Source organism: Salmo salar, chromosome ssa03, assembly GCF_905237065.1.
Source record: "Salmo salar chromosome ssa03, Ssal_v3.1, whole genome shotgun sequence".
NCBI lineage: Eukaryota > Metazoa > Chordata > Actinopteri > Salmoniformes > Salmonidae > Salmo > Salmo salar.
Genome location: NC_059444.1, coordinates 61,003,550 through 61,031,480, shown reverse-complemented (window position 1 = coordinate 61,031,480; position 27,931 = coordinate 61,003,550). Strand labels below are relative to the sequence as shown.

Below are 27,931 nucleotides of genomic sequence, written 5' to 3'. Positions count from 1 at the left end.
CTCTTATTTTAAATGTTTCTAAAATTCCCTATGGGAAAAATGTATGGTGGAAAATCAATTGGAACCATTTCCCTGTTTGACCGCTAGGTTTAAAGGCTATTATGACACCTCCACTGTCAGGCTCTATTCCCAGTTATAGAACATGTCTAGCCAAAACTCTATTCTGACTAAACCATGTGGTATGCTATTTGAAATTACAGATTTAATTAAATGAATGACGCAAGTGACTGGAGCTTTAAACTTTGCACTTAATCTGTGCCAGTTTGTGCCATTGTGTGCATGTTTGGCTCCTTCCCCTGCCTCCCCTCTGGGAGTCCCTACCATGGGGGTGGGGTCTGCCAGGCTCTGCCCAACCACTAGGGGTGGAGACAAGGGCTTGGGGTTTTTATACCCTCAGGCTGGGCAGGGGATGGGGTGGAGACCCAGGAGCAGGGGGGCGGGTGGGGTGGACTGGGGGCCGGCTGTAGGAAAGGAAAAGTTTGACTGGGTGGTATCACAGGGAGTCCCGTCATTTGAGTCAGGACACACATGCCTCAGCAGTGAGAGGCTCCACTCCCGTTGGTTGGCCAGCATCCCAGGGCAGACGTAAAGACAGAGAGAGAGAGAGAGAGAGAGAGAAAGACTGAGACGACTGAGAATAAGAGAAAAAGGAGGAAAAGAAAGACAGCAAGAAGACAAGTAGACTAGAAAGTGGGAAGAGGAAAAGCGCCAAAGAAGTGTAAGTGTAAGTGTCCCTTCATAGAAAGGAAAAGTATTTGGATTTGAATTTTGGTCAGGGTGGCCCTTTAAAGTTTGTTCTCCCGGTAGTGTATTTTTATCCTGAGTGAGCGTGAGAGCTGAGTGTTTGGACTTGACAGCCATGGCGGATCCAGCAGGCTTGCAGAAGGAGCGAGTGGCTCTGACCGAGGTGTCTGACGACGACGAGGAGGTGTCCCTGGTGGCCGCAGCGGTCCAGCCCGCCACCGACAGCGATGAAGACGATCTTTCAGAAGAAGTGGACCTGGTGCTGGCCACGGGCTCGGGCACCAAGAGTGAGGCGCAGGTAAACGGGGTCATGGTGCTGACTCTGTTAGACAAGATCATCGGGGTGGTTGACCAGATCCAACAGACCCAGAACGGGCTGGAGGCCAGACAGCAGGACATGGAGAAGTCTGTTTCTTGCATCCAGGGAGAGCTGGCCAAGCTGTGTAAGAGCCACACTGGCACGGCCAACACCGTCAACAAGATGCTGGACAAGGTGCGCAAGGTCAGCGTCAACGTGAAGACGGTCCGCACCAACCTGGAGAAGCAGGCGGGCCAGATCAAGAAGCTGGAGAGCAACGAGAACGAGCTGCTCAAGAGACGACACTTCAAGGTTCTCATCTACCAGGTGAGAGTGGGAAACAGAGGGGTGTGTGTTCATACCAACAGGCTCTGAGGCCAGGCTGAATACAGGTGTGCTATCTTTTTTTGACCAGTTTGCTACAGCAGGAAAGTAATGCTGCTGGAACAGGAAATGTGAATTAATATGTGGATTATAATTAATGGACATTTTTGTAGGGGTTGATACATTTTTAGTTAGGATAAATCAAGTCTGACATTTTTTTACTGGAAATTACAAACTTAAAAAAAAATCTTCAACACAAAACAATTTTAATTTTCTGCTGCACAGGAAAATTCTCTGCGGCAACAGAGTGGAAAAATGAAGGTAGCATATATGTAGTTTAGTAATGCGTATCCATGAAAGTTATTAGAAAGTGTTAGCAGTGTATCAGTGATTGAGTGGATCAAAAGATGGATACACAGCCTGTGTATGGTAGATTGTAACAGTGGGTTGCGGTAGGCTGCTTCAGATGTGAGGTGGAGAAACCTTGTACAATACCACTAGATTCCACCACAGGGTTGGGTGAATTCTCCATAATGCATGGGAAAATCATGAGCTGGTGCGAAATACACTCTGAACTTTACTATAACGTTACAGGAACTGTTTTAATGTTCTCTCACCAGAGTGAGTGACTCCTCACTCAAGGATGAGTTTACCCTAAACTGGTACTGCTCTAGCTGGTATACTTGGCCAAAGCTATTAGGCCTCAGGCTTTCCATGACCAGTGAGGTGTTCAGACCAGTGAGGTATTTAGACCAGTGAGGTATTTAGACCAGCGAGTTATTTAGACCAGCGAGTTATTTAGACCAGCGAGTTATTTAGACCAGCGAGTTATTTAGACCAGTGAGGTATTTAGACCAGTGAGGTATTTAGACCAGTGAGGTATTTAGACCAGTGAGTTATTTAGACCAGTGAGGTATTTAGACCAGTGAGGTATTTAGACCAGTGAGGTATTTAGACCGGTGAGTTATTTAGACCGGTGAGTTATTTAGACCAAAACACCAGTGAGGTATTTAGACCAGTGAGGTATTTAGACCAGTGAGGTGTTTAGAACAGTGAGGTATTTAGAACAGTGAGGTATTTAGAACAGTGAGGTATTTAGACCAGTGAGGTATTTAGATCAGTGAGGTGTTTAGACCAGTGAGGTGTTTAGACCAGTGAGGTATTTGGACCAGTGAGGTATTTAGACCAGTCGGGTATTTAGACCAGTGGGTTATTTAGACCAGTGAATTATTTAGACCAGTCAGGTATTTAGACCAGTGAGGTATTTAGACCAGTGAGTTATTTAGACCAGTGAGGTATTTAGACCAGTGTTTCTCAGCTCCGGACCTCGAGGACCCCCAGCCGTACACATTTTTGCTGTAGGCCCGGACAAAAACACCTGATTCAACTCATTAGAGGGCTTGATGATTAGTTGACAAGTTGAATCAGGTGTGCATGTCCGGGGCAACAATACAAATGTGTAAGTGGGTACTCGAGGACTGGAGTAGAGAAACACTGATTTAGACTACAGGAGAGGAAGCTCTTGCTTGAGAGCCGAATGCTGATGCGATGGTGTAATTTATAATTTGAGATGTATGTGTGTAACTTATACTTTCTTCTAAAACACAAGGTCAAATATTTCAACATTGGGGTTACGTGCATGTATCTCAAATTAGGATTCAGCCCTTTCTGAAAAACTCAAAATACTGTCTACCAACAGGAAATTATATTGCACAGATTGGCTATCCATGTTAAGTGTGTTAGTTAGTAGTGATACTCATCTTAGTCCCACTGGACACATATTGGTTGAATCAACATTGTTTCCACGTCATTTCAATGAAATTACGTTGAACCAATGTGGAATACATGTTGAATTGATGTCTGCCCAGTGCGGTAGTTTGTATGAAGAATGATACATGGAGTGAGTTCATTGACCTTTCCCAGACCATAGTGTCTCATGGTTGACCAATGCGGCTAATGCTATATAAAGCCAGACCTGTGGAACGAAATCATAAGCTGACACCATAAACACAGTAGTACCGGTGGTCCACATGTGATTAAACCAACGCCCTACCTATGACGACTGATTGTGACAGATAGTTGAAAGCCTCAACACAGTGTAAGATGAAGACGTAATTTTAGTCTTGAAGTGGTGCCATGCTGCCTATTCATCATGGCCTATCTGGCTGGAAAACCCACAATAACTCTGTGTGAATATAGAACCGTGGAAAGAGTCAACTCTACTCTACTATAAGTAGTTGTAGCCTACAACTTTATGCTCCTCGCAAGGCTAACCAAGCCGCTTTCAAAGCGTTTCTTTTAATTCAGTGTATTTTTGTACTAACTTTCTGCATTACCATTGATTTCCAGAGTTATAATTTATTTGTTTACAGTATGCGCTTGGGGGTATTTATCTTCGCTTTACCTGAGCGTATACAGTGAGTGAAGATACAGTACATATATTGTTTCATGCTTAATATAAACTTGAGTATGCCCTGGTATGTATTCCTACATTCCTCCCTCACATGTATGGCTGTCTCTTTGTATTGCCCTCTCCATAGCAGCAAGCGGGGGTACTTTTTCCCCTGTGTTTCAATACAGAGTAGCCTAATTACAGAGTACCAGGCTGTATACCTCCCAGTCACACCACTCCAGTGTACATACATAAAGTCCTAGTCAAGCAGAGGGATTCCGTTATGATGAGTGAGGGAAAGGGAAGGGACAGAGTGTGAATGAGTGGCAGAGAGTTGAGTCTGAACAGCCCCTCTCTCTGTGGCAGCATACTACTCCATGGACTGGTGTTTTTTTAGCCTTGCGTGCCGCAATGTCTGTCTAATGGCTTGCAGCTGGCAGCCTCATGGCAGGGTGAGACTTTGGGTAGTTTGCAACCTGGCTGGGGGCAAGTTCTGTGATGTCTTGTCTCCTATTCAGACCTGGGTACAAAAACATGTGCCTTTGAGTATCTGGTATTTAAAATACCTTTTCTGTGTATTTGAGTATTTTCCGATACACAGCCCAAAACAAGTACTTTTATTTGAGTATTTTAATGGTTATTTGTAAAAACCAAATAGTCTGCGAAATTGTATTTGACAGCGTTTTCATATACTTATTTCAAATACTATTTTCAAATACCTGTGTTAAATGCATGGGAGTGTTTTTCAGTAAGTGTTTTTCAGTATTTCAAATACTTTCCAAGTATATTTGCAAATGCATTAAAATATTAAACTACGTGTCTTTTCAAAGAAAATATAGCTGAATACTTACTTTGAATGTATGTGAAAGTAATTGAGATATTTTAAATTGTATTTGAACCCAGTTCTGCTCTTATTAGCTGGCATGATTCACCCAAATCCAGATCGCAGATGTTCTGAAAGAGCTGCAAAACCTTGACCCGTACAAATCAGCTGGGCTAGACAATCTGGACCCTCTCTTTCTAAAATTATCCGCCGCCATTGTTGCAACCCCTATTACCAGTCTGTTCAACCTCTCTTTCATTTCGTCCGAGATCCCTAAAGATTGAAAAGCTGCCGCATTCATTCCCCTCTTCAAAGGGGGTGACACTCTAGACCCAAAATGTTACAGACCTATATCCATCCTGCCCTGCCTTTCTAAAGTCTTTGAAAGCCAAGTTAATAAACAGACCACTGACCATTTCGAATCCCACCGTACCTTCTCCGCTGTGCAATCCGGTTTCCGAGCTGGTCACGGGTGCACCTCAGCCACGCTCAAGGTACTAAACGATATCATAACCGCCATCGATAAAAGACAGTACTGTGCAGCCGTCTTCATCGACCTGGCCAAGGCTTTCGACTCTGTCAATCACCGTATTCTTATTGGCAGACTCAATAGCCTTGGTTTCTCAAATGACTGTCTCGCCTGGTTCACTGCTTCGCAGATAGAGTTCAGTGTGTAAAATCGGAGGGCCTGTTGTCTGGACCTCTGGCAGTCTCTATGGGGGTACCACAGGGTTCAATTCTCGGGCCGACTCTTTTCTCTGTACATATCAACGATGTCGCTCTTGCTGCGGGTGATTCCCTGATCCACCACTACGCAGACGACACCATTCTGTATACATCTGGCCCTTCTTTGAACACTGTGTTAACTAACCTCCAAACGAGCTTCAATGCCATACAACACTCCTTCTGTGGCCTCCAACTGCTCTTAACGCTAGCAAAACCAAATGCATGCTTTTCAACTGTTCGCTGCCCGCACCCGCCCGCCCAACTAGCATCACTACTCTGGACGGTTCTGACCTAGAATACGTGGACAACTACAAATACCTAGGTGTCTGGCTAGACTGTAAACTCTCCTTCCAGACTCATATCAAACATCTCCAATCCAAAATCAAATCTAGAATCGGCTTTCTATTTCGCAACAAAGCCTCCTTCACTCACGCTACCAAACTTACCCTAGTAAAACTGACTATCCTACCGATCCTCAACTTCGGCAATGTCATCTACAAAATAGCTTCCAGTACTCTACTCAGCAAACTGGATGCACTCTATCACAGTGCCATCCGTTTTGTTACCAAAGCGCCTTATACCACCCACCACTGCGACCTGTATGCTCTAGTCGGCTGGCCCTCACTACATATTCGTCGCCAGACCCACTGGCTCCAGGTCATCTATAAGTCTATGCTAGGTAAAGCTCCGACTTATCTCAGCTCACTGGTCACGATAACAACACCCACCTGTAGCACGCGCTCCAGCAGGTATATCTCACTGGTCATCCCCAAAGCCAACACGTCCTTTGCCGCCTTTCCTTCCAGTTCTCTGCTGCCAGTGACTGGAACGAATTGCAAAAATCGCTGAAGCTAAAGACTTACATTTCCCTCACTAACTTTAAACATCAGCTATCTGAGCAGCTAACCGATCGCTGCAGCTGTACATAGTCCATCTGTAATTAGCCCACCCAATCGACCTACCTCATCCCCATTTTGTTTTTATTTACTTTGCTGCTCTTTTGCACACCAGTATGACTATTTACATGCCATCATCTGCTCATCATCATCTGCTCATCTATCACTCTAGTGTTAATCTGCTAAATTGTAATTACTTTGCTACTATGGCCTATTTATTGCCATACCTCCTCATGCCATTTGCACACACTGTATATAGACTTTTTTTTCTATTGTGTTGACTGTACGCTTGTTTATTCCATGTAACTCTGTGTTGTTGTTTCTGTGGAACTGCTTTGCTTTATCTTGGCCAGGTCGCAGTTGTAAATGAGAACTTGTTCTCAACTAGCTTACCTGGTTAAATAAAGGTGAAATAATTTTTTTTTAATTACAGTACAGTATATCAACCAGAGGAGAAGAAAGCAGAGGAAGGACCTATTTGGAAAATACATTTTTGCCTAATGTCTAAATGATATATTTTGTCTTTTAATCTTTAGAAATGCCTATAGAGGAGGTCAGTATAATGCCTTATAAAACATTGACACATTTTCACACTGTCTGCTTTTTCTGAACATAATTCACTAGAAGAGAGTTAAAGGTGTGTCAATATTAAAGGTGTGTCAATATCTGGTAGCTGGCTGTTGGAGGCCATCTTGATTAGTTTATTCTAGAGTGTCTGCATTGGCTTGCGGTCTTATTTTCAGATCCCCGTCCTGGAATGTCCACTGTGGCACTAGGTTACACTATTGGCATTTAGCAGGAACCCAATCAGAGACGGCCGGTCTTAATAAATTACCTCAGTAAAGGAGGGGCCCCCTGCTGTTTGACACACTGCTCCTATCGCCCTGTCCTAGATTCTGTCTGAGGCATTCTGACTTCTTTTGCAATCTGTGTGCGTGCGAGCAACCCAACTTTTTGGTTTCTCTGTTTACTGATGCCTTGCCATTTCCCCAAATTCATGCTTAATCAAGTTCCAACAAAGCCATGGACAGAGCTGAAAATTTCTGTCACATTTAGTTCCTCATCATCTCCATCACCTGTGCTTTGCCATTCAAAACAACTAACTAATACTTACTGTTGATCTGTGACTGTGTTAACCTTGACTCCCATATTACCCTATGAAATTTGACCCCTATGTTACTGAATGTACTTTCTGACTTTCAGAATGGTGACTGATTGAATGCCACTGCTGTTACTGTCTAAACTATCAACTGTGACTCCACTCCACACCACTGTAACTGTCTGAACTGTGACTCTACCAGTAATCAGTCGTATGAACTGTGACTTTCCTGTTGCCGTAGTCCTACACGGTTCAGTCCCAGCTCTATTTATTGCCAGAGACTGCATGGTGTCGGGTTAAAGGATATCGGAGGAGCTCGGCCAGAGAGTGACATCATGGTGAATCAACACTGGCTCTGAGTCAGGTTTCACCCCTTTCCACTGTCTCTGTGGCAAACGCTCTCAGCTCGTTGGTGTGTGTGTGTGTGTGTGTGTGTGTGTGTGTGTGTGTGTGTGTGTGTGTGTGTGTGTGTGTGTGTGTGTGTGTGTTTGGGTGACATGGGTCAAGCAGGAAAGATTCCCATCATCTATTCATCAATTGCTTAGGTAGGAACATGCCCAGGAGGCGCTCAAGGACCCTGAGTCCTGTGAACACTGCAGCGTGCTTACGAGAAAAGGTCTGAAACGTGCTTCTATCTCAATAGCCCCTCTTTGTCTTCGAGCCAACAGCGATAGCTGAGGCTCAACTCTCCGCAACTAATCCCAGTTGGGGCGAGGTCATCGTGGATAGCCTTGACTCCCTCCCCTCACTGTCCGACAACGTAGTGTTGGGGGAGGGGGAGTTAGGGGATGACGATGGGATTAATCTCACAGAGATCCTCGAGGTTACGATCACATTCTCCCACCCTCTCAGGCCAGCTGACCTGACAGCCCGAGAGCAGTGGAGCTGCCCTTCCTCCAATGGAGTTTGGGCTCCTTCATACAGTATCTGCAAGCGGGTTCAGGGCCCGTCAAGGGACCTATACGACAGAAAGAGACTCCAGTCCCATACAGCCCCGATAAAGGAATTGCTCCCTGCGGTACCAGCTTGCCTCAGGGAAGCTAAGGGCTTGTGGGAAAACCCCCTCACTTGCAGGATTCTTGCTAAGGATACCCCAAACCTGGACATACACAATATAGTTTTGGCAACTCTCCCATGGTGCAGCCGTCACTGGCTCACCACCTCAGCCCCATGTGCTGTGTTATTAACGACACCAGCGCCTCACTGCCTTCGTTTTTCAGAAAACTAACATGGTCTTGGCCCAAGCATTTAGAGCTCTCAACGTGACCTCTTTATTGTTGAGTAATATCTGGCTGAGTTACTGGTGGAGGTGAGGAAGAAACTGAACTTGGAGACCCTAGACCCAGATACATGGGAGGAGATCTGTATGATTACAGACCATAGCATCCATGCTTCCTGTAGTGTCATCCAAGGATGTAGTCGTACCATGAGCCTAGTGGTGGTGGGAGAAATTACACTTTGGCTGAGAATATCCAGCTTAACAGACAAAGAAAAAGTGGACCTCCTGGATGCCCGAGTGACACCAATCCTTTCCCTCTTCATCTTCGAGCCCATTGATGACCAGTGATTTTCCGGTCGGCAGTTACAATCCTGCTTATGACTAGTTCTGGCAGCTATCGACATGCAGGGCTTATTTTTAAAATGTTTATTTAACCTGGTAAATTGACTGAAAACACATTCTCATTTACAGCAATGACATGGGAAATAGTTACAGGGGAGAGGAGGGGGATGAATGAGCAATATTGTAAGCTGGGGATGATTAGGTGGACATAATGGTATGAAGGCCAGATGGGAATTTAGCCAGGACACCAGGGTTAACACCCCTACTCTTACAATAAGTGCCATGGGATCTTTAGTGACCACAGAGTCAGGACACCTGATTAACATCCCATCCAAAAGACAGCACCCTACACAAGGCAATGTCCCCAATCACTGCCCTGGGATAAAAAAAATTCAACCCAAGGAAAGGGGGCCTCCTACTGGCCCTCCAACACCACTTCCAGCAGCATCTAGTCTCCCATCCAGGACCAACCCTGCTTAGCTTCAGAAACAAGCCAGTAGTGGGATGCAGGGTGGTATGCTGCTGGCTTAGCATAACATAGCAATTATCCATCTTCACTTGGAGAGAGAGGCATAGCCAGTGAGAGACAAGAAAAAACAGGCCTGCCAGCTACTTATGCACGCTCTATGTTTTTGCAGTTTTTGTCGTGGAGCAGTGACTATATCATTGTGTTTCCCCTGCTCACAAGAGTGTGAGGAAGATAATTATGCTTGAGAATAACCAGACGGCGGGAGACTGGCTCCTTTTATGGTCTCTCACCACATTTTCCACTCTACCTGTCTGTCCCCAACAGACACATTTGATAGGTACTTTTGAGAGAGTAGGCGGTTCTAGCGAACCTCACATGTAATACATCTCATGTACATCATCAGAGAACTGGGGTTACGCAAATAACCTTGCGTTTTCAACTGCTGATAGTGTCAAGTGTCAAGTCAAGTGTTCCATGTTCTGTCCGTGCATGTTCCGTGTTTTGCGTGTGTGAGTTTGTGCTGGCGTCAACCACAGCTGTTCTTCTCTCGTGTGAGTGTACTCTGAGAATAGCCACATCCTTTCATATTGCTAGCATCAGGGAAACATATTGACAGGGATGCTTTATAATTAAACCTGGATTGACGGGAAAACACACAATCCACACACACAATCTCTCTCTCTCTCTCTCTCTCTCTTTCTCTCTGAGGGTCCCGGCAGTGTTGTGGCAGCCTAGGGCAAAGCTACATCTCATCGGTCCTCTCTCAACTTCAAATGTCCCTTGACCCATCTTCTATCGCCCCCCCTCTCTCCTACTCCTCCACTCCTCCCCTCCTCCAGGGATGCTTCAGAGGTGTCTGTGGACCATGGCCTTCCGCCCATCTGATCATTGCATTGAGGGTGTAGGATGGGCTGTCAGTCCACTCGTTCATCTGTTATTGAAGACTCAAGATCACCATTCTTTGTGAGGATCTGTGTGTCTATGATGGATGAGCCTCTTCAGCATCCCTGTACTGCTCTGGCACGGAGTCAGGGGACAGTGACAGTCCTGTCTCTGACTCTATCACAGGGGACATCTGACTTCTCAATTACAGCTTGTCTCCACCAGTCTCTGTCCCCAACCCCAGGCAAACCTGGCAGCACTCCAGAACCAATTACCTCAAGCTTGTGACCCCTCTATGGTCTAGTCGGGGACTAACCTGGCCTCCCAGACTCACTGTGATCACTGTGGGGGAACCGGGGAGGGGTGTGATGATAACGTACAGTAGGGTGGAGAGAGAGAGGAATGGAGAGTTAGACAGCAGACCAAGTTGGCACTGATTCATCCCCTTGGAATCTCCCACCTTCCCTCACTCTGTCTCTCACTCCCCTCTGGGTCAACCTCTCCTGTCATCCATACTCCTACACTCCCCCTCCCTCTCCTCCCCTCCCCTTCCCCCGCCCCACTCTCCGGTTCCTGCAGCTTGTGGAGAGATGTCTGGCAGGCTCTACATTTCACTGTTGCGTGTCAGCTCTTCTGTAGAACACTGGCCGAGAGATTCAATACTAGGGTCATTGTGTGCTTGCATGTGTGAAACGTCAGTTGACTGCCGCTCTCCCGCACCGTTCACGTTTCTGAACGACACACTCACGTGGCGTGATGTTCTATGTCGAGTGCAAATTAAGAAGTTGTATTGTATCAGTTTTGGTAAGCCGTTCATGTACAGTTTATTTGAAGTGTATCCCTTCATGCCCGTTCACCTCACTTTATTGTTATTTCCATTCTAAGATGTCTGCCTGAGTATTCCGGGGATCCTAAGAGTTGTATGGACAGAACAGAAGGAAGACCACAGCCATAACATGCCAGGAAAAAGGGGAAGCCCTCGCTTTGACAAGGAGATCCTACATTCTTGTATGTTTGCGTCAAATAAAATGTTCCTCTTCTTTCCTCCGGTGTGGGTTTTCCTTGAACATCCTGAGTTCACTCCAAACCACAGGCTCTCTCTGTTGGCTCTCCCTCCCATCATCACCATCTTTATCATGGCCCAGGAACAGACTGGAACAGCCTGGAGCCAGCTAGCTACATGGACTGTATCTATTGGCAAAGTGCAGCAGTCTGTGGTCCTCTACTGATTATCTCCCTCTTCTCTCATATCTCTTCTGGTTTTAGGAGGAGTTCAGCCAAGAGCACTGAGCCGTCATTAATTTTGTTTTTCTTTCCTTTTTATACTTGGGAAAGATCAAAAAGCGCTGCGATAGATGCGCTTGCATAGGTTTTACATCACAGTATCATTCCCTGGCCAGAAAGGATTCTCTCTGCCTTTGATCTAACTTGTGTAACAGGATTGTGTATTATTTTAACAATGTGGTTCCACTCTTCACAAAAGGGGTGTACGCCTTCCTTTGTTTTGATTCTTCGTGCTTTGTCCTGTAACTTAATGTTTCAAAATCACAGAATAGTTATTTTCAGGTTTTTCTATTCTCTTGTCACAGTATTCATAGAGTTATGTCCTAAAGAATGCAATGTATGCCTGATTTCAAATCAACCCCTGGCCCCTAACACAAGACACGGATATAGAAACAGATATACCAGACATGACTGGATAGGTTCAATCATTTAGCTCCACCTAATAACTCAGAGAGCTCGGTAGAGTTTCAGCCATATTGCTTACACAGTTCTGTCAGATCTAGGAGGGCTTTGCCGTGGTCTGGTCTGGTGGTAGTGCCGCGTGCCGCTAAAACCCGACTACATATGCCCCCCAGCGGCGGTGGTTCTATCCACCTCTATTCTGTCTTTCTTTACACCTCCCTCTACCGTCCTGGAGGACGGAACATAATTATAATCATTTGTACACTGCAAATTGACAGAATGAAGCCCAAACAGATGGCCCGCCTGTTGAAGACCCCTGCTCCACCCAAACACATCCAGTCACCCCCAACAAATACTAATTGGTAAAAGCTATTCTCCTTCTAATCATTTCTTTACAAAGATCAATGGGTTCATGAAGGTTGACAGATCTGTCTCATAGCTAGTATCTGGGAGTCATGGCTGTGTGAAGGCTTGATAAGTGATAGGCTGATAGATAGTGTTACTCTTGCGTACAGGCTTTTATATCACTGCCAGTGGGATATGTGCAGCAGAAAGAGGACCCCTGCTATTCCTGAGGCTGAAGGCCAGTGGCCCTCAGACACTGCCAACCTGGACACAGTATATTAACCTGAAACCACTGTAGGGTGTGTCTCTTTGTCCATACCTATTTATATATTAGCAGTAGACTTTACAGCTGGAGCACCTGCAGCATTGTTAACAATGTGCATGGTTCACGCTGGGCTCATTTTGATGCCGTTGGGGGTGAGAGGTGGGGTCCTGTTGGGAAACAGCATCACTTGTTGTGTCGTCTGACTCGCAGACCCACAAGACTGTTGTTTCCTGCTACCTATTAGCTAATTCAGCTCTCATTCTGTCAATGAGTGCATGTGTGTGTACTTTTGTGCGTGTGTATGGGTCAAAGCCTTTACTCTTGCACTTGAGGACCGAATTAAGGGGACCAGATGAAGTCATTGTGAGATGTACTTATTAAGATATACAAACATGAACTACTCGTATGACCCAGACGTCTGCACTGGGCTCAACCACCCACTGGCCTCTTGGCTTACAGACCTCGCTCCCACAACAGGAGACTTGATTTGCCAGGCAAGCTAAAGGTCAGGGAACCTGTCCATCTGCCACTCAACGTTCCTGGTTGGTCAACAGATATTTTGTTCCAATTCCAGTCAACAGAATTGTGGGAGCTGGAGCAACCACTGAAAACATGTTACTTACTGCACGTTGTAGCCTACGCTCTAGCCGTTACTTCAGAAGGCCACTGCCAAGATAGTAATAACTCAGCCAAATTTTTCAGAAACCGTGTAAAATAAAATCTGCTCTGGTGCTTTGATTATAAATACTCTTGCAACGATGTGGAATGGAATAGCGGCGGGTCCTGTTTCATAGAGTGAGACTGGATTTAGCCACCGGCAGCAGCACAGAACGATGGTGTATGTGTATGTGTGTGGATGTGTTTCTGTATCTCTGTCTGCACACACCTATGTCTTTGTGATTGTGTGTGGCTATTCAGATGTCAACATCTAAACACAGTGCATAACATATTTTGTATTCAGAGAGTGTGTCCTGCAGTTCCAGGTGCAGCTGTGTTAGCTGGTGACATGTCCCCAATACTGATGCCTGCTGCTCGGACTGTGTGTTCCTGGCACTGGCCTGTGAGTTATATCCTGTCACTGAGATCTAGGCAGGGCACTGGGTGGGTTATGGCCACTCATAACTCTGATTATTAACCTAGCAGACTGCACACACAGGGCATTAGACTGATCAAGCTTTTAAAATGGGTTCTTATCAAGGAGCTTTCATGGGTGGATGGAAGGTTTGACACAGGCTTTAGTTGTTATTACTCTTCCTATATTTCACCCTTATTAAGACACACCACTGCCTAGAACTACTTAACACCTCTCTCTCTGAGAGGGAAGACATTTAAGTGCGGGTAATAGAACTAGTGCCTCCCACCCAGGTATGTTGATGTCAACTATGAGATATGAACTTCAGCGGTAGAGATTCTGACAACTCTGGCATATCTCATAATAGGACATGAATCAGTCATCTCAGGTGGCATAAACTTCCACCAGAGGTGGATGAGGGGAAGGAGAACATGTTGGATTGTGTTGGTCCCAATAAACTCCAGGGATAGTCTGATAGTGTAAACCAAAACAGAGGCCGCTGCACACCTGACGAGCAGACAAAGGCTGAGAACAAAAGCTCTTCCTCGAATGTCAAACTTTTCCCATAAAAACATCCCCCTCCCTTCCCCAAGGATGTGCCCTTTAGATAAAGCAGAATCAGTTACGCAGTGGAGACAGTTAGAACAAAAGGCAGACTGACATGACGTATGATTAATGGCTTGATGTGTGTCTTATGTTATTAGGCAGGAATGATGGTTCCATTAATCATTACTACAGCCCGATGCAATCTGATACAGACTTTATATCTAAACTGTCAACCTGGCATTAATGTTAGATGTTGGGAGCAGATCTTAGTACAGACATTACAGAATCACTACGTTAGAGAGTTAGACGTGCCAGTCATACAGAAAAATATGTGGAAAAGCAAAGGTTCCATGATGGCTGGTGATGCCATGTTGACATGGTGAGAGGTTGAGGGAATTGGCTGAGCCCTGAAAAGGGATATATCCCCGCCAGACTCCTGTGTGGTGAGGTCACACATAGCTCTGAAAGAAACCCCAAGGAACTCCCTTCCGGTGTCAAACAGGATGTACCATTGCACCACAATTGTGCCCAAATACAATACAGGGAACTTTTTGGACCTGGCTGTCTGGAATTCGGTTTGGAAAGGGAGAAGTCCTGGTGGCAAAGGTGTGGAGTGTATTTCCACTGCTTCATTTCATGTGAAGCCATCACAGTTGGGCTATGTTACATTGTTTGCCATAGTGGGATGGTGAGATCAGAGAGGAGCAGAAAATGCCGTGGGTCATTATCCAGAAATCCCTTTGTACTCCTCCGCTGTGTCATGATGGTGGTCATGAGGATTCCCCAGGATGCTCGAGGTAGATGGAACGAGAACCCGATCTCTGTGCCTTGGCTGTGTCTAATTGAACTAAAATAGTGAGCTGGGATGCGTAGACTACCCTACCCCCTTCTGTAATAGCTTCTTGTAAATAAAGATTCTCATTATAGTCGTGGGTTAAATGTGTTGAGCCCCAAAATACTATACCTATAGGAGGAGGCTTAAGCAATGGAAATGTACAGTAGCCTGTAGTACATCAGCTGCTAGCACCATGTTTATAACTGCCAGGCCCCTCCACCACTGCTCCTGTCGTAGAAGGGGCCCAGATGGGTCATTGTGAAAGCAGAAGGCACAGCTGCATACTGCAGACTGGGCTAGACAGGATCAGACAGCTGCCAGGGTGACTCACGAGGCATGCCTCTCATCTCTGCCCCAGGAGGAATGGTGGAGGGAGGTCACGGGCATCTGATTAAGATGGGAGTAGATGTAATTTATACAGATGTAGGATCTTAATTTGATCGCTCTTTTGTTACTGTAGTATATTCAAGGTTTTAAAAGGCTTGTAATTTTAATTTTAAAATGTCAGACTTGATTTTCTCTAACGAAAAATGTATCAACCCCTATAAAAATGTAAATTCATTATAATCCATATAATAATTCACATTTACTGTTGCTGCAGGATTATTTTCCTGCTGTAGTGAACTGGCTTATATTAAGATCCTACATCTGTAGGTAGATATCCATTGCCTAGTAAAACCCAAGTAGCACTTCTTACCTCACTAGGCTTCATCTCTTCTTCTCCTGATCTTGTGAAATATCTGATGCAGGTGGGAGAGTACCAGAGTAAAGGGTTGGCATCAATCCTAATGTCATGCAAGCATGTCCTAATCTACATTCCCTAAACTTTTGTTGTGAAAACTTTCAGTTCCATCCAAAAGGGCATGGACGGTAATTTACAAAACAATTTGGTCTGTGACATTCCTTATCTACAACAATTATCAAATCCACATGACATTTTTGATAGGTCATGACAGACAGACATTAATATTAGGTTTATTTAATTGATGTTATAAAATGCTGATGTCATAGGACTGTGACTGATATCTAAGGAGGGAGAGAGTCTGAGAGTGTGGCTTTGTGTTGCAGAAAAGTGGCCCTGGGCTGGCTAGGAGAAGAAAGAGATGCCATAGTGCCCTAATAGCCATAGCTGCTGTAGTTTTTAGCTGTGGTTTGGACAACTGTTTGCTCTGTTGTCGTCCATGGCAACTAGTGTGTGGTTAATAATGATCCCCAGTGCCTATGAGTCAGAGGCAGAACACTCAAACTCAGAGAAAAATAACCAAACTAGAAAGCCTTTTAAGGTTTTAATAGTAAAATGCTGCATTCAGATGCCAAAACAGGATAGGCCTCATGTAGCATCGATGGGGACTGCAAGACTTTAAATGTTAAGAGGCCTGTTTACCACTGTACCTTCTACTTTCCTTCTCATACTTCTCTCTCTCTCTCTCTCGCTCTAATACATACACACACTCTCTCTCTCATTCACTCTCTCTCTCTCTCTCTCTCTCTCTCTCTCTCTCTCTCTCTCTTTCTCTCTCTCTCTCCTCTCTCTCTCTCTCACACACATACACACTCTCTCTCTGTTATTTCATTCTCAGTCAGTAGAATGCATGACTTGTTTACTGTGTTCTCTGGGCCTCAGGCTGGTTTGTGTTTTTTCAGAATACCTCCTAGGGAGTGTTTCCCTCAGAGGGACGACTCATGAGCAATAGACAGATGTCGACTTGCCTGGACTCAGCACCTTGCATAGGATACACTGTCATAGCCAACACACACTGTACACAAACACACACAGTATTGCATATAGAGATTTACAGACACTCTTGTTCCACATACACACAAACATGCGTGTGCCACATACACACACACACACACACACACACACACACACACACACACACACACACACACACACACACACACACACACACACACACACACACACACACACACACACACACACACACACACACACACACACACACACACAGTGTAACCAGTGCTAAATCTCCTCCATCTGCCAGCTTTTCCATGAGCTGTAATTCAGGCCCCCCCCAGGCCACTCTACCTTTCGAGCCGAGCAAAGAAAGAGACATTAACAAACAGAGCTCCCTCTTTCTTTCTGTGAAGACTCACACACACTCAACCAACCACATTCTCCACAGGTACTCCTTCAAGCATAGTAGCGTACACACTCACATGTAGACCAGACTTTTCCACGGCTAGAGTGGAAGGAGAGAGGAAGGTAACACAGGGACACTCATGGAGTTTCCATTTCTGTCCTCACTCTTTCCCTCCGTCCGTTCCCTCTCTCTCTCATTAATCACACACAGGGAGAGCTACTGATGGCTGCGAAGACGTGCATTTCCTTTCCTACATGATTTTTTGTAGCGTCCTACGTTTGTATGACTTCAGCCTTTCCCAGAATGCCCGGCTGAGCAGTTCTTCCATTGCCTGCAGCCTCTTCCTGTTCCAGACTTCACAGTTCCTGATTGTTATGCTGCCGTGAGGCTCTGAGTGAAGGTTCTGAGAGTCAACAGGGTCTGACTCTGGAAGAACCAAGGGCTGGTTGGGGGAAAGAGCTTTTTAATGGGGCCTGGTCTAGACATAGTGGCTGGCTGGCATCAGAGAACTCTGCCCTCTCAATTTGTTCTCTCAGTTTCTATGTGGCATTGTACCGAGGTGGGCGAGGCACCCATCATCTTATTGCATCACCCCAATGGAATCAGTGGTAGGCCAGGCCAACATGCTGCTTGGGGGTCATGTAATGTACGGTTTAGCTGTAGCAAGATTGTTGATATTAGTATGTTGATGACAGTTATGTTCTGAATCTAATCTGTTCCATAGAACGCCGTACATTAGCGTTTTAGTACAGTAGTTCCTCCGATGGTGTCGCTGGGGGGGGTCATCATCCTCCATAGTCATTTATCAGGCTAATCTTCACACCCCACCAGGGGCGATATTCCACAATGGTGGTTGCCGTGGTGACATGATCCTATGTTTATCTGTTGCCCTGTTGATGACTGGGAGGAGAGGCTAGGAGGGGAGGGGGCAGAATTGTACAGTGGCTAGTAGCCAGGGAATGGTGGATGGAATCCGGAGAGAGGGAAAGGCGAGCCCGAAATAAACACACACACTGCAAGCCGAGTAGGACACAGCACCAGATAAGGAAGCGATGGTCATTTTATGATAGGTTCCACTTGCACCATTGTGAATGTCAGACCAGCACAAGGATTAATAAGGGGAAGGGTGTGGTATTGGTTAATGCTGATGCAAAAATACAGTATATGAAACGTATGAACATAATATCTGCCTGGCAGTGATGAGGTATGTCAAAATAAACCAAAGTATGGAATTCAATATCACAAATGATTTGTCTCAGGACATATGTTGCAGGCTTGAACATCCCATTATTCTGTTTAACAGTACACGCTGCTCCAGTCAAGTACTTTTTAAATGTATTTCATCATTGCAAAAAACATTCACATCTCCCTCGGTACAAGAGTAATGAAAGCCATCATAAAAAGCCTTGGCTTTGCATGAGCTGTGATCCCGAGCCGCTTGTTTGAACTATGATGAAACAAATAGAAAGTGTCAGGGGATTGTTGCCTTGACGATAACAAGGGAAGAAAGGAAAGTGGTACTAATTGAGGTGGAGGAGGGCTAGATGCTCTGGGAGTACACCTACACAGGAAGGAACAAATGATAAAGAACGATTTAATATGAGGTAACAGCAGGGTGGAGAGGAGGTAGGAGAGGACAATGAGTACACCTTTAATGAGATGTTAAAGAAACATTACAAACCTGCTTCCATGTGTCACAATGATGGAAAACTCCACCTTTAACCTTATTACTGTGACGGGTTGCCAGGGAATTCTTTTTACATCGGCAGTTCCTGACCGAATTAGTTGAATAAAGCGATACAGATCTGTTCCATCGCAGTGCCTCAAATTATGCCCAACTCTGTCAACAGGCCAAACCCAGCTAACGGACGGATTATCTCCCCCAGCCATCGCCTTAGGAATCAATAAGCAGTGTGATTACGCAACACATTGCAAAGTAGACAGGGAAAGGGGAAAGACAGTGGAGATGAGCGTTTTATTTTTAGGCAGAGGAAGAGAAATGGAGAACACACAAACCAAACATGGGGCCTCACGAGTGGCGCAGCGGTCTAAGACACTGCATCATAGTGCTAGCTGTGCCACTAGAGATTTTGGGTTCCAGTCCAGGCTTTGTCGCAGCTGGCCGCGACCGGGAGACCCATGGGGCGGTGCACAATTGGTCCAGCGTCGTCCGAGTTAGGGGAGGGTTTGGCCGGCAGGGATGTCCTTATCCTATCGCGCACTAGTGACTCCTGTGGCGGGCCGGGCGCAGTGCACGCTGACACGGTCGCCAGGTGTACAGTGTTTCCTCCGACACATTGTGCGGCACATTGGTGCGGCTTCCGGGTAAAGTGGGCATTGTGTCAAGAAGCAGTGCAGCTAGGTTGGGTTGTGTTTTTCGGAGGACACACGGCTCTCGACCTTCACCTCTCCTGAGTCCATACGGCAGTTGAAGCGATGAGACAAGACTGTAACTACCAATTGGATACCACAAAATGTTTATAAGTAAAAAACACACCAAACATACCTCACACACACCTCCTAAAGCCACATCAGAGATGAGCTCACCAACCCTCAGTGTCATAACACAGACTCAGTTGTGATTGTTTCACTCCCTGATTACAAGCCGACCTATCCCCATTCCCCACAATGCTCTCAATGTGAGATCACACACACCCACATGGCAGGGGAGAGGGGAAGGTGACTCAGTTCAGACACTCAGGACTGGGCCAATTTCCCAACATTAAATCTGGACAGTGTGTACAGAGACAGAGAGATTGTCGAGAGAGACAGGGTGAAAGAGTTCAGAGAGAGAGAGACAGAGAGAGAGCGATAGAGAAGCAAGAGACACTTGAAGAGATAAGTGATACTATATAATTTTTCAGAATGAGTGAATGTCAAATTTAAATACAATCTTATAAGTCACATGGTAACACGAGGCACAGTAATACGAGGAATAAAATAAAATACCCAAGAGTAGAGCTATATACAGGGAGTACCAGTACCAGATCAATGTGAGGCTATATACAGGGAGTACCAGTACCAGATCAATGTGGAGCTATATAGAGGAAGTACCAGTACCAGATCAATGTGAGGCTATATACAGGGAGTACCAGTACCAGATCAATGTGGAGCTATATAGAGGGAGTACCAGTACCAGATCAATGTGGAGCTATATACAGGGAGTACCAGTACCATATCAATGTGGAGCTATATAGAGGAAGTACCAGTACCAGATCAATGTGAGGCTATATACAGGGAGTACCAGTACCAGATCAATGTGGAGCTATATAGAGGGAGTACCAGTACCAGATCAACAAGGTAATTGAGGTAGATATGTACATGAAGGCAGGGTAAAGTGATAGATAAGAATAAGAGTCAATTAAAGAACAGAGTAGCAGCAGCATATGTTGAGTGTAAACGGTGTGTGTGTGTGTGTGTGTGTGTGTAGTGTAGTGTAGTGTTGTGTGTGAGTGTACATATGGTCTTATGAGTGTGCATAGAGTCAGTGGAAAATGTTATGTGTTAGGTGTGATGTGGGATGAGAGCAGTGCTATGATGGGACAGGGCGGGGCAGTGACAACAAAGACATAGCTATCTCTATGGGATGCAGGGTCAGAGGGGTATGCTAGGATTAGCATAGGGCATTAGGAGGGATAACATCCTCTGCATATTCCTGGTCTCCCTCAGTGGATATTCAATAATACAACATTTCTCTAGCATTGTGAAAACATCATCACTGAGACGTTGAGTGAGTGGCAGCTGTCAGAGAAGCATAGGTGTCAAGTGATGTTTTGGACAGATGGGTTGTGTGAGTATTTGTGAATCTCAGTGTGAAGTGCTGTTTTTATGAACAGACAATGCCATATCTAATGTAGCGTCCCCTTACAAGCTGCTAGAACTTTCTTGTCCCATAGATGGAGTGCAAGACTGTATGAACCAGTCCATTGGAAATATTGAAAACATTTGCAGTTATTTTGGTTATACTAGAAACTAGTGTCAGGGTCTTCTCAGCCAAACTAATTGGTAAATGTTCAGCACACAGAATAAGTGTAATCACCAACAGCTTGTGAAAGAGGATGTCATACAGGTTTGTATGGTGTCAAATAATGAAACTAGCATACTGAGACAACTAGACACAAAAGCATTTCCTGCTATTGGTAAGCCTACCTCACTGCACACTCCTACCTCGCTGAATCATTGCGATAACTGTGGTAAATGTTCTCCTGGTGTATCTCATGTGTACATACACTCACTCTCTCTCTCGCTGTCTCTCTTTCTCTCTAATAGTCTTTTCAGTCTTAGTGAGTGTAAGGATGGATACCTACAACCTTTCAAATGTCACTGGTAGTCCTACCTCTTTACAGCTCATCTCAGTAAGCATATTACATAACCTAACCCTCTGATGTGGTTATCACACAACCGGTAGGGAAACACATAACTAGACATTTGATTCTACCATTAAACAAATTTTCCCACAACCCACTGCTGACGAAGTGCGATTTTCAATCTGACTAAAGTCTCTCACTCTTAAATGTTACATCAGTCACAGTCTGCTGGTTCACATACAAACATAGGTTTCAGGCAGACTTTATTTAAAGTATCATAGTCATTCATTCTAGGGTACATATGGAAAGTCTGTGCTATTGGCTGGATAGAATTTCATTGTCTGTGCTGATTTTGGAGTCTTGGTCAGTTTGTATTGTATGACCACTAGATGGGGCTGGCCACCAGCAGCAGTCATGTTTCATATATTTTTTTTATGCGACTGATAAATGTAAAGTTACGTATCTGAGGCAAGCCATGAAGATGAATAATTTATCATACACATAAATGTCAAATTTCATTTCCATCTCAGAGCCCACGTTCATATGAATTGATATTAATTCATTTTCTCTGCCTCAGGCTTTTGACGTGACACTTAATCTCTATAATCATGCAGTCAATTTGAAAATGTGTGTATATATATTGGACAAATCCCATTCTGTGAACACATTGTTCCCTATGAATGAACACATTAGAATGGGAACATCTTATCTCACTCAGAGTACTGATATATAATGAGGTAGATTTAATACTGTCTTTGCAAACTTATGCTTGAAAACGAATAAAACATAAATGATAAAACAGAATTAAAAAAACATGTAATACTGTCCTAGTCTTTCAGCTGGCTGCAAAACAGGATCTGCTGAGGTTTTTATCACCCTAACTGGAGCCTTAAACATAAACGTCCATACTTATCTTGTATGTTTACTCTTCCTGTTGTCTAACCTCATCCACTCTTTCCTTTGTGTCTTCACAGGATGAGAATAAGGCCGCTAAAGCCTCTCTAAAGTCATCCAAGGTGGCAGAGAATGTAGCTGAGGGCTGCTCTGTGGAAGGGGGGCTGGAGCAGATCCCTGAGGAGGGGGGCGAGGCGGCGCTCACTGGCCTCAACTCAGACGAGGAGGTGGAGATCGAGGAGATCATCGAAGAGTCCCGGGCCGAGAAGATAAAACGCTCCAGCAAGGCACGCGTGGACAACATCAAGAAGGCCTTCTCCAAAGAGCAGAGGGAGAAGAGAGCGCAGAAGACCAAGGACAACCTGGAAAAGACCAAGCAGAAGACCAGGGATAACCTGGAGAAGACCCGGCAGAAGACCCACGACAAGCTGGAGAAGACCAAGCATAGCCTGGAGAAGAAGATGAGCAAGCTGGGCAACAAGATGACCCCCAACATGGAGCGGAAGGAGAAGCTAAAGGGCTCCAAGGAGATGTTGAAGAAGTCTCTGACCCCCGACCACACCGTCTACGCCCGCTCCAAGACGACCGTGTATCGCGTGCCGCCCTTCACCTTCCACGTGAAGAAGTTCCGTGATGGAGACGTGGAAGTGGTGCACACAGAGGGCACAGAGATGGTGGAGGTGGCTGAGAATGAGACCCTGCAGGCGGGAGAGGGAGACGTGGAGGTGGAGGAGCTGGTAAGAGTAGTAGACACTCCAGAGATGGCTGCTGTCCTGGAGTTGGATGAAGAGGAGGAGGAGGAGCTGGTGAGAGTAGACACCCCAGAGATGGCAGCTTTCCTGGAGGTGGCTGAGGACCAGGTGGCAGAGCATCTGATCAGGCTGGAGAGTAAGGTCCCTGTGGTGAAGACAAGCATGAAGACAACCAGCAAATAACTCTGTCTACAGGGCCCAGCCAGATTGGAAGAATGATATGATAGAGGGATGAGGAGACAGAGGAGGAGAGTAAAGAAGAGGAGAGAAACATACTACATTATGATGACAGTGACACAGCATGCATGATAAGGACTGTCGGGACAATGTTCACAATCTATTCATCTTATAATAAAAATAATAATAACATAATATGCCATTTAGCAGACGCTTTTATCCAAAGCGACTTACAGTCATCCGTGCCTAAATACATCTTGTTTGAGAAAAAAAGTATTACTCATCAGGAATTATTTTCAATGTAGTATTTGCTGTTCTAGACAACAACAAAAAAGTTTAACCCAGGCCCGTATTTTTGTTTCTTCCTTACATATTTTCTTGTCTTTTAGTTTGTGAATGACTCTTGTTGGTCTAGTCTGGGATATTGATGTTGATATAATTTTGTTTATTTTTTTGTTTTTGAAATATAATAACCACAATGCTAATGGAATAAATAGTAGTTGCTATTGTGATTTGATGTCCAATAATTGCTAACGTAGGATATACAGTACATAACAGTGTATATGGAAATATCCCCCCTGGGCACAGACGTCAATTCAACATCTATTCCACGTTGGTTCAATGTCATTTCATTGAATTGATTTGGAAACAAAGTTGATTCAACCAGTGTGTGCCCAGTGTTGGGGTGTCTTGAGATTTTCTGATTTGGTGGTCGGTGGTCATGTGATGTGTAGGTCAGAGAAATTAAGTTTTGACAAATGAAGAGTAAGAGCACACACTGGAAACACCTAAAGATGGTTTCAACGTGCATGGGGAGAGACACAGGGGACCGTCTTTTCCTTGACTGAAGAGTTTACAGATCGGTTAAACAAATGCTCACAGCCATTTTGAGCAGCCAGATTTCTACTGTATGGGTGGGCATACACGCTCTGTCAACATGTCAAGGTTTTGAAAGGACAAGATAGATAAGATAAGGATAAAGATTAAGCTAGTTTTCACTTTTCTTAAAGGAGCACTATGAAGCTTTTATTTCTGATCAACAGTGTGGCCCTAATGGTTAATTGTTTTCATTTTGGAGGACTGAGAGGGAGGGTCACGGCAAATGCAATATTAAAAAGAAGAGGAAAAGACTCACTGATTGGCATAAATTGAACAATTTTTTGGTGCGTGTGTAACATTTCAGCCACAATCTTGAGTCAATCAGGGAAAAACTAGTGTACCTTTAAATGATGTTATGGGGTGGATGGATGCCAGGAGTGTAAAGTAATCCTTCTCTTTAATTATTTCTAAAGTTTTTCACGTAAAAAACAGGATCGCAACAGATCCTATTTTTTGGTTTTGAAACGGGGAACGAGAAGGATGAAGGATTAGTGATGACTTGAAAGAGATCTGAATTTAGTTGCATAGTTTTACCTTCCTTTTTTTTAAGAATGTTTTATCAAGTTTCTAAGTTGTACTATATTGTGATATCTGGAAAATAGTTATCTTTCTCTCAGTTTTTAGTTACCAGTGTAACCACCAAACTACCTGGTTGTTACTAGGGCTGGTCACTGATGACAGGAGAATGACATTTTGAGCCGTCTTTTAATCAAAGGTTCCTAGTGCCATCGTTCTGTAGAAGTTAACTTTTTCACCGTTTTTTCTCACACTGTGCTTACATGATAATGTTCATAAAAATATAAAAAAATTACATTTTTAATTGTACTGACACACATTGTACAAATGTATGCATGTATGCTCACAGTGCTACAAGAATCATGCATGTTCTGTACATATATGCTATAATAAGCACACATATAACTGTGTTAACCTGCCACATTACTGTTATCCCAGAGGCTTCTCTCCTGGAAGTGGAGTCTGTCTGAGATTGACAGAACCTTGCTTATTGAATCTATCACCATGGCCACAGCTAATGACAGGATATATCCAGCACTTCACCTGGAATGCATTGGGTGCTGTAATTGTGGGGAGAAAAAGGAGAGAATCTTGTAGGAACCCCTCCAGCACCTGTCAATGTGCCAGGTGACAGTTAAATGAAAGTCTATAGTGACATATAGAAATGTAAGTGCTATCCAATTTTGCTTGTGCCGGCAGCAAATTACAAGGGATTGTGAATGACATGGCAGTGTTACAAAGGTGAACAAAAAAAATACATGTCCGTTCCTGGACCTCAGTCTCTGTCTATTTGAATTACTTGTCAGCTTTTTGTGCCTGCGTGGTCTGGCAAGGGTCTGATATAGGGAGACGATGGTGATTAGAATAGATTATTTGAGTTTGACGTGAAGTAAGACCAGTAAATGCAATACAAGCGAAAAGCTGTTGTCTCGTGTTCTTTTTCTACCTACAAGACATGCCTCTGGAAAACAAAGTAGTGAGACAATGTACAGAAGGGCTGAAAGCACACAGGGTCTGGCTCGAAGACAGTGCTACAGAAGGCTTTTCTACGTGTCTCCATAGCCCTCTGTGTCTGACCGACCTTGATGATGGGGCCGGGGTAGGGAGGTCTCTATGGAACACCATTAGGATAATCAACGAGGCAGGAATCTGATTAAGGAGAGTGCTTTCTCTGAGGAGAGTGAGACAGAACACAGAGAGAGGACGTGTGTGTGTGTGTGTGTGTGTGTGTGTGTGTGTGTGTGTGTGTGTGTGTGTGTGTGTGTGTGTGTGTGTGTGTGTGTGTGTGTGTGTGTGTGTGTGTGTGTGTGTGTGTGTGTGTGTGTGTGTGTGTGTGATAGAGAGACAGAGTGAGAGGGGGGGCAGGGTGATCATGTGGAGGGAGAGGTCAGTGCAGAGAGAAGGAGAGATGATGCAGTCAAAAAGCAACCAAAGATATTCCTCAAAAAATCTGTAGGTCTTTGTGCAGTTCATATTTTGTGTTTACTTAATGTTTTTACAAGGCTGAAATGGATTCTCATGACATAAATGCCAAGGCCAATACTGAACACACAGATACATTAAAGATTGACTAAGTCTTTGTCAAACACGAGCTAAGTTTACCACCATCTCTAAACATCCCTTATCTCCCCCAATTAACCGAGGAGATTAATAGCGTTTCCTGCCTTCTTCAGGAGAGAATGGAGATACAAGCAGTGACCGCTCATCTTTCAACTGTTTCATTTATTTGCCATGCAGTGTAGTCTCACTGCATTGTCAGTCAATATGCAGTTCTTTGTAGTCCCCCCAGGGTTGGGGCCAAATGCATTTAAATTCCAGTAAATTCAGAAAATAAACCAAATTACAATTCCAAATGTTCCTGATTGAAAAGCATTTAAGATAATTTGAATTTCAGTGTACTTCCTGAATTGTCTGGAATTGAAAGACAACTGACCTCAACCCTGCAGGATACTGTACATATCCTGATTACAAGTATAGAGAATGTAGCACTGCCATTTTCAGCTGAACTGAGATGATGATATCTCCCTGTTGTTATGACAGATCAAATAATAAAGCTTGCTTTTTCTGTTGAATTAAATGACTATTTTTGTCTAACCACTTACATATCAATAAAGATATAAGATTTACACCAGACTTTACCACTGTGATGATTGAATGTGTCAAAGTTCAACCCAATGCTATGTGAAGTGCAGCCAGTACAGCTGTATTATAGACCATTACATTCAGATTAGTCACCCGGGGTAAACAGAGGCCATTCATTTTCTTTGAATGAATTTGCATCATAAAGAAGAAACCAACATGTTCACTTTTCCTTGAAAACCATTCAAACCTACACATTGTAAATAATGACATTGCTCCATAGGCCGATGTTACTGCATAATAAACACTGACTAATGATGCAAAACACTGTGAAGTAAAGAGGAGAGTACTTGAGCTATTGGTCATTAGGGATAGAGATTTGAGTCATGCTGCTTCAATGTGTGAGTGAGTTTGTAAAGAAAGTAAACATTGTCAACTGTGTTTCTTTGCCTCCGTAGATTACAACAAACAACGGAAAATCTGGGAGTGGTAGAGGATCCAGAGTTGTAGCTACAGTGACATTAACTCCATTGAGCATGTGTTTTAGTGTAGGTTTAGTCCTAATCTCAGGAGACCGGTCATATTCATTCGGTTTTCACAGCATGTGACCTGACCTACTATGATTATGATAACCTCAGTAATGTTTCTACTCTTGTTATTTCCCTGCTGAAAAGGGACACTCAAATGATGCTATTAGTTTCACAATGTACTATAATGACCTAGGCCTATAAGGTCAGCTACCTGAGAGATGACCACTCTCAAATTGATGGGCAATGTCGCACAAGAAAAATGTGAAAGTTTAGGAGCATAGAACCCTGTAATTCTTAGGTCCCATGAAACCAAGTAAACATGTTGATCAAATATTGAATTATTGCTGAACTGTTTTGCTATAGCCTACATAGATGATGATGATGAAGAAGAAGACTAGACCCAATTTCTCAATGTAATAATTAATATGCTTTATTTCAAATACTAGAATAAAACTGTTTTCAAGCCTTGGTTAGAGTATTTGTCGATGGCGAATATATATGATTTGGGTAAGACAGAAATATCAACGCTGTTCACATTTCTTCTTATTACACTTCTGATGACGTAGAGACTGCCAGTAATTCAGATGACTTCCAGTTCAGCTGTTCTGTTGGGTTTTTTCTTCTCCCGCTGCAAGATCATGCTTGTACATGCAATTTTCCCTACAAACGGAGGGAGTGTGTTATGCACTGAACAGCCTCCATGTCGAGCGCAAAACACTACACCCACAA

The 27,931-nt window shown here is 44.3% G+C and overlaps 1 protein-coding gene across 1 annotated transcript; it reads left to right on the top strand.

Annotated features, from left to right (window-relative positions):
* Window positions 1–484: 484 nt before the first annotated feature.
* Window positions 485–26,726, top strand: LOC106601028 (caveolae-associated protein 1). The gene is made up of 2 exons (XM_014192892.2): window positions 485–1,369; window positions 22,350–26,726. The coding sequence occupies exons 1-2, from the start codon at window positions 860–862 to the stop codon at window positions 23,202–23,204; spliced, it is 1,365 nt and encodes a 454-aa protein (XP_014048367.2). The 5' UTR covers window positions 485–859; the 3' UTR covers window positions 23,205–26,726.
* Window positions 26,727–27,931: the final 1,205 nt, after the last annotated feature.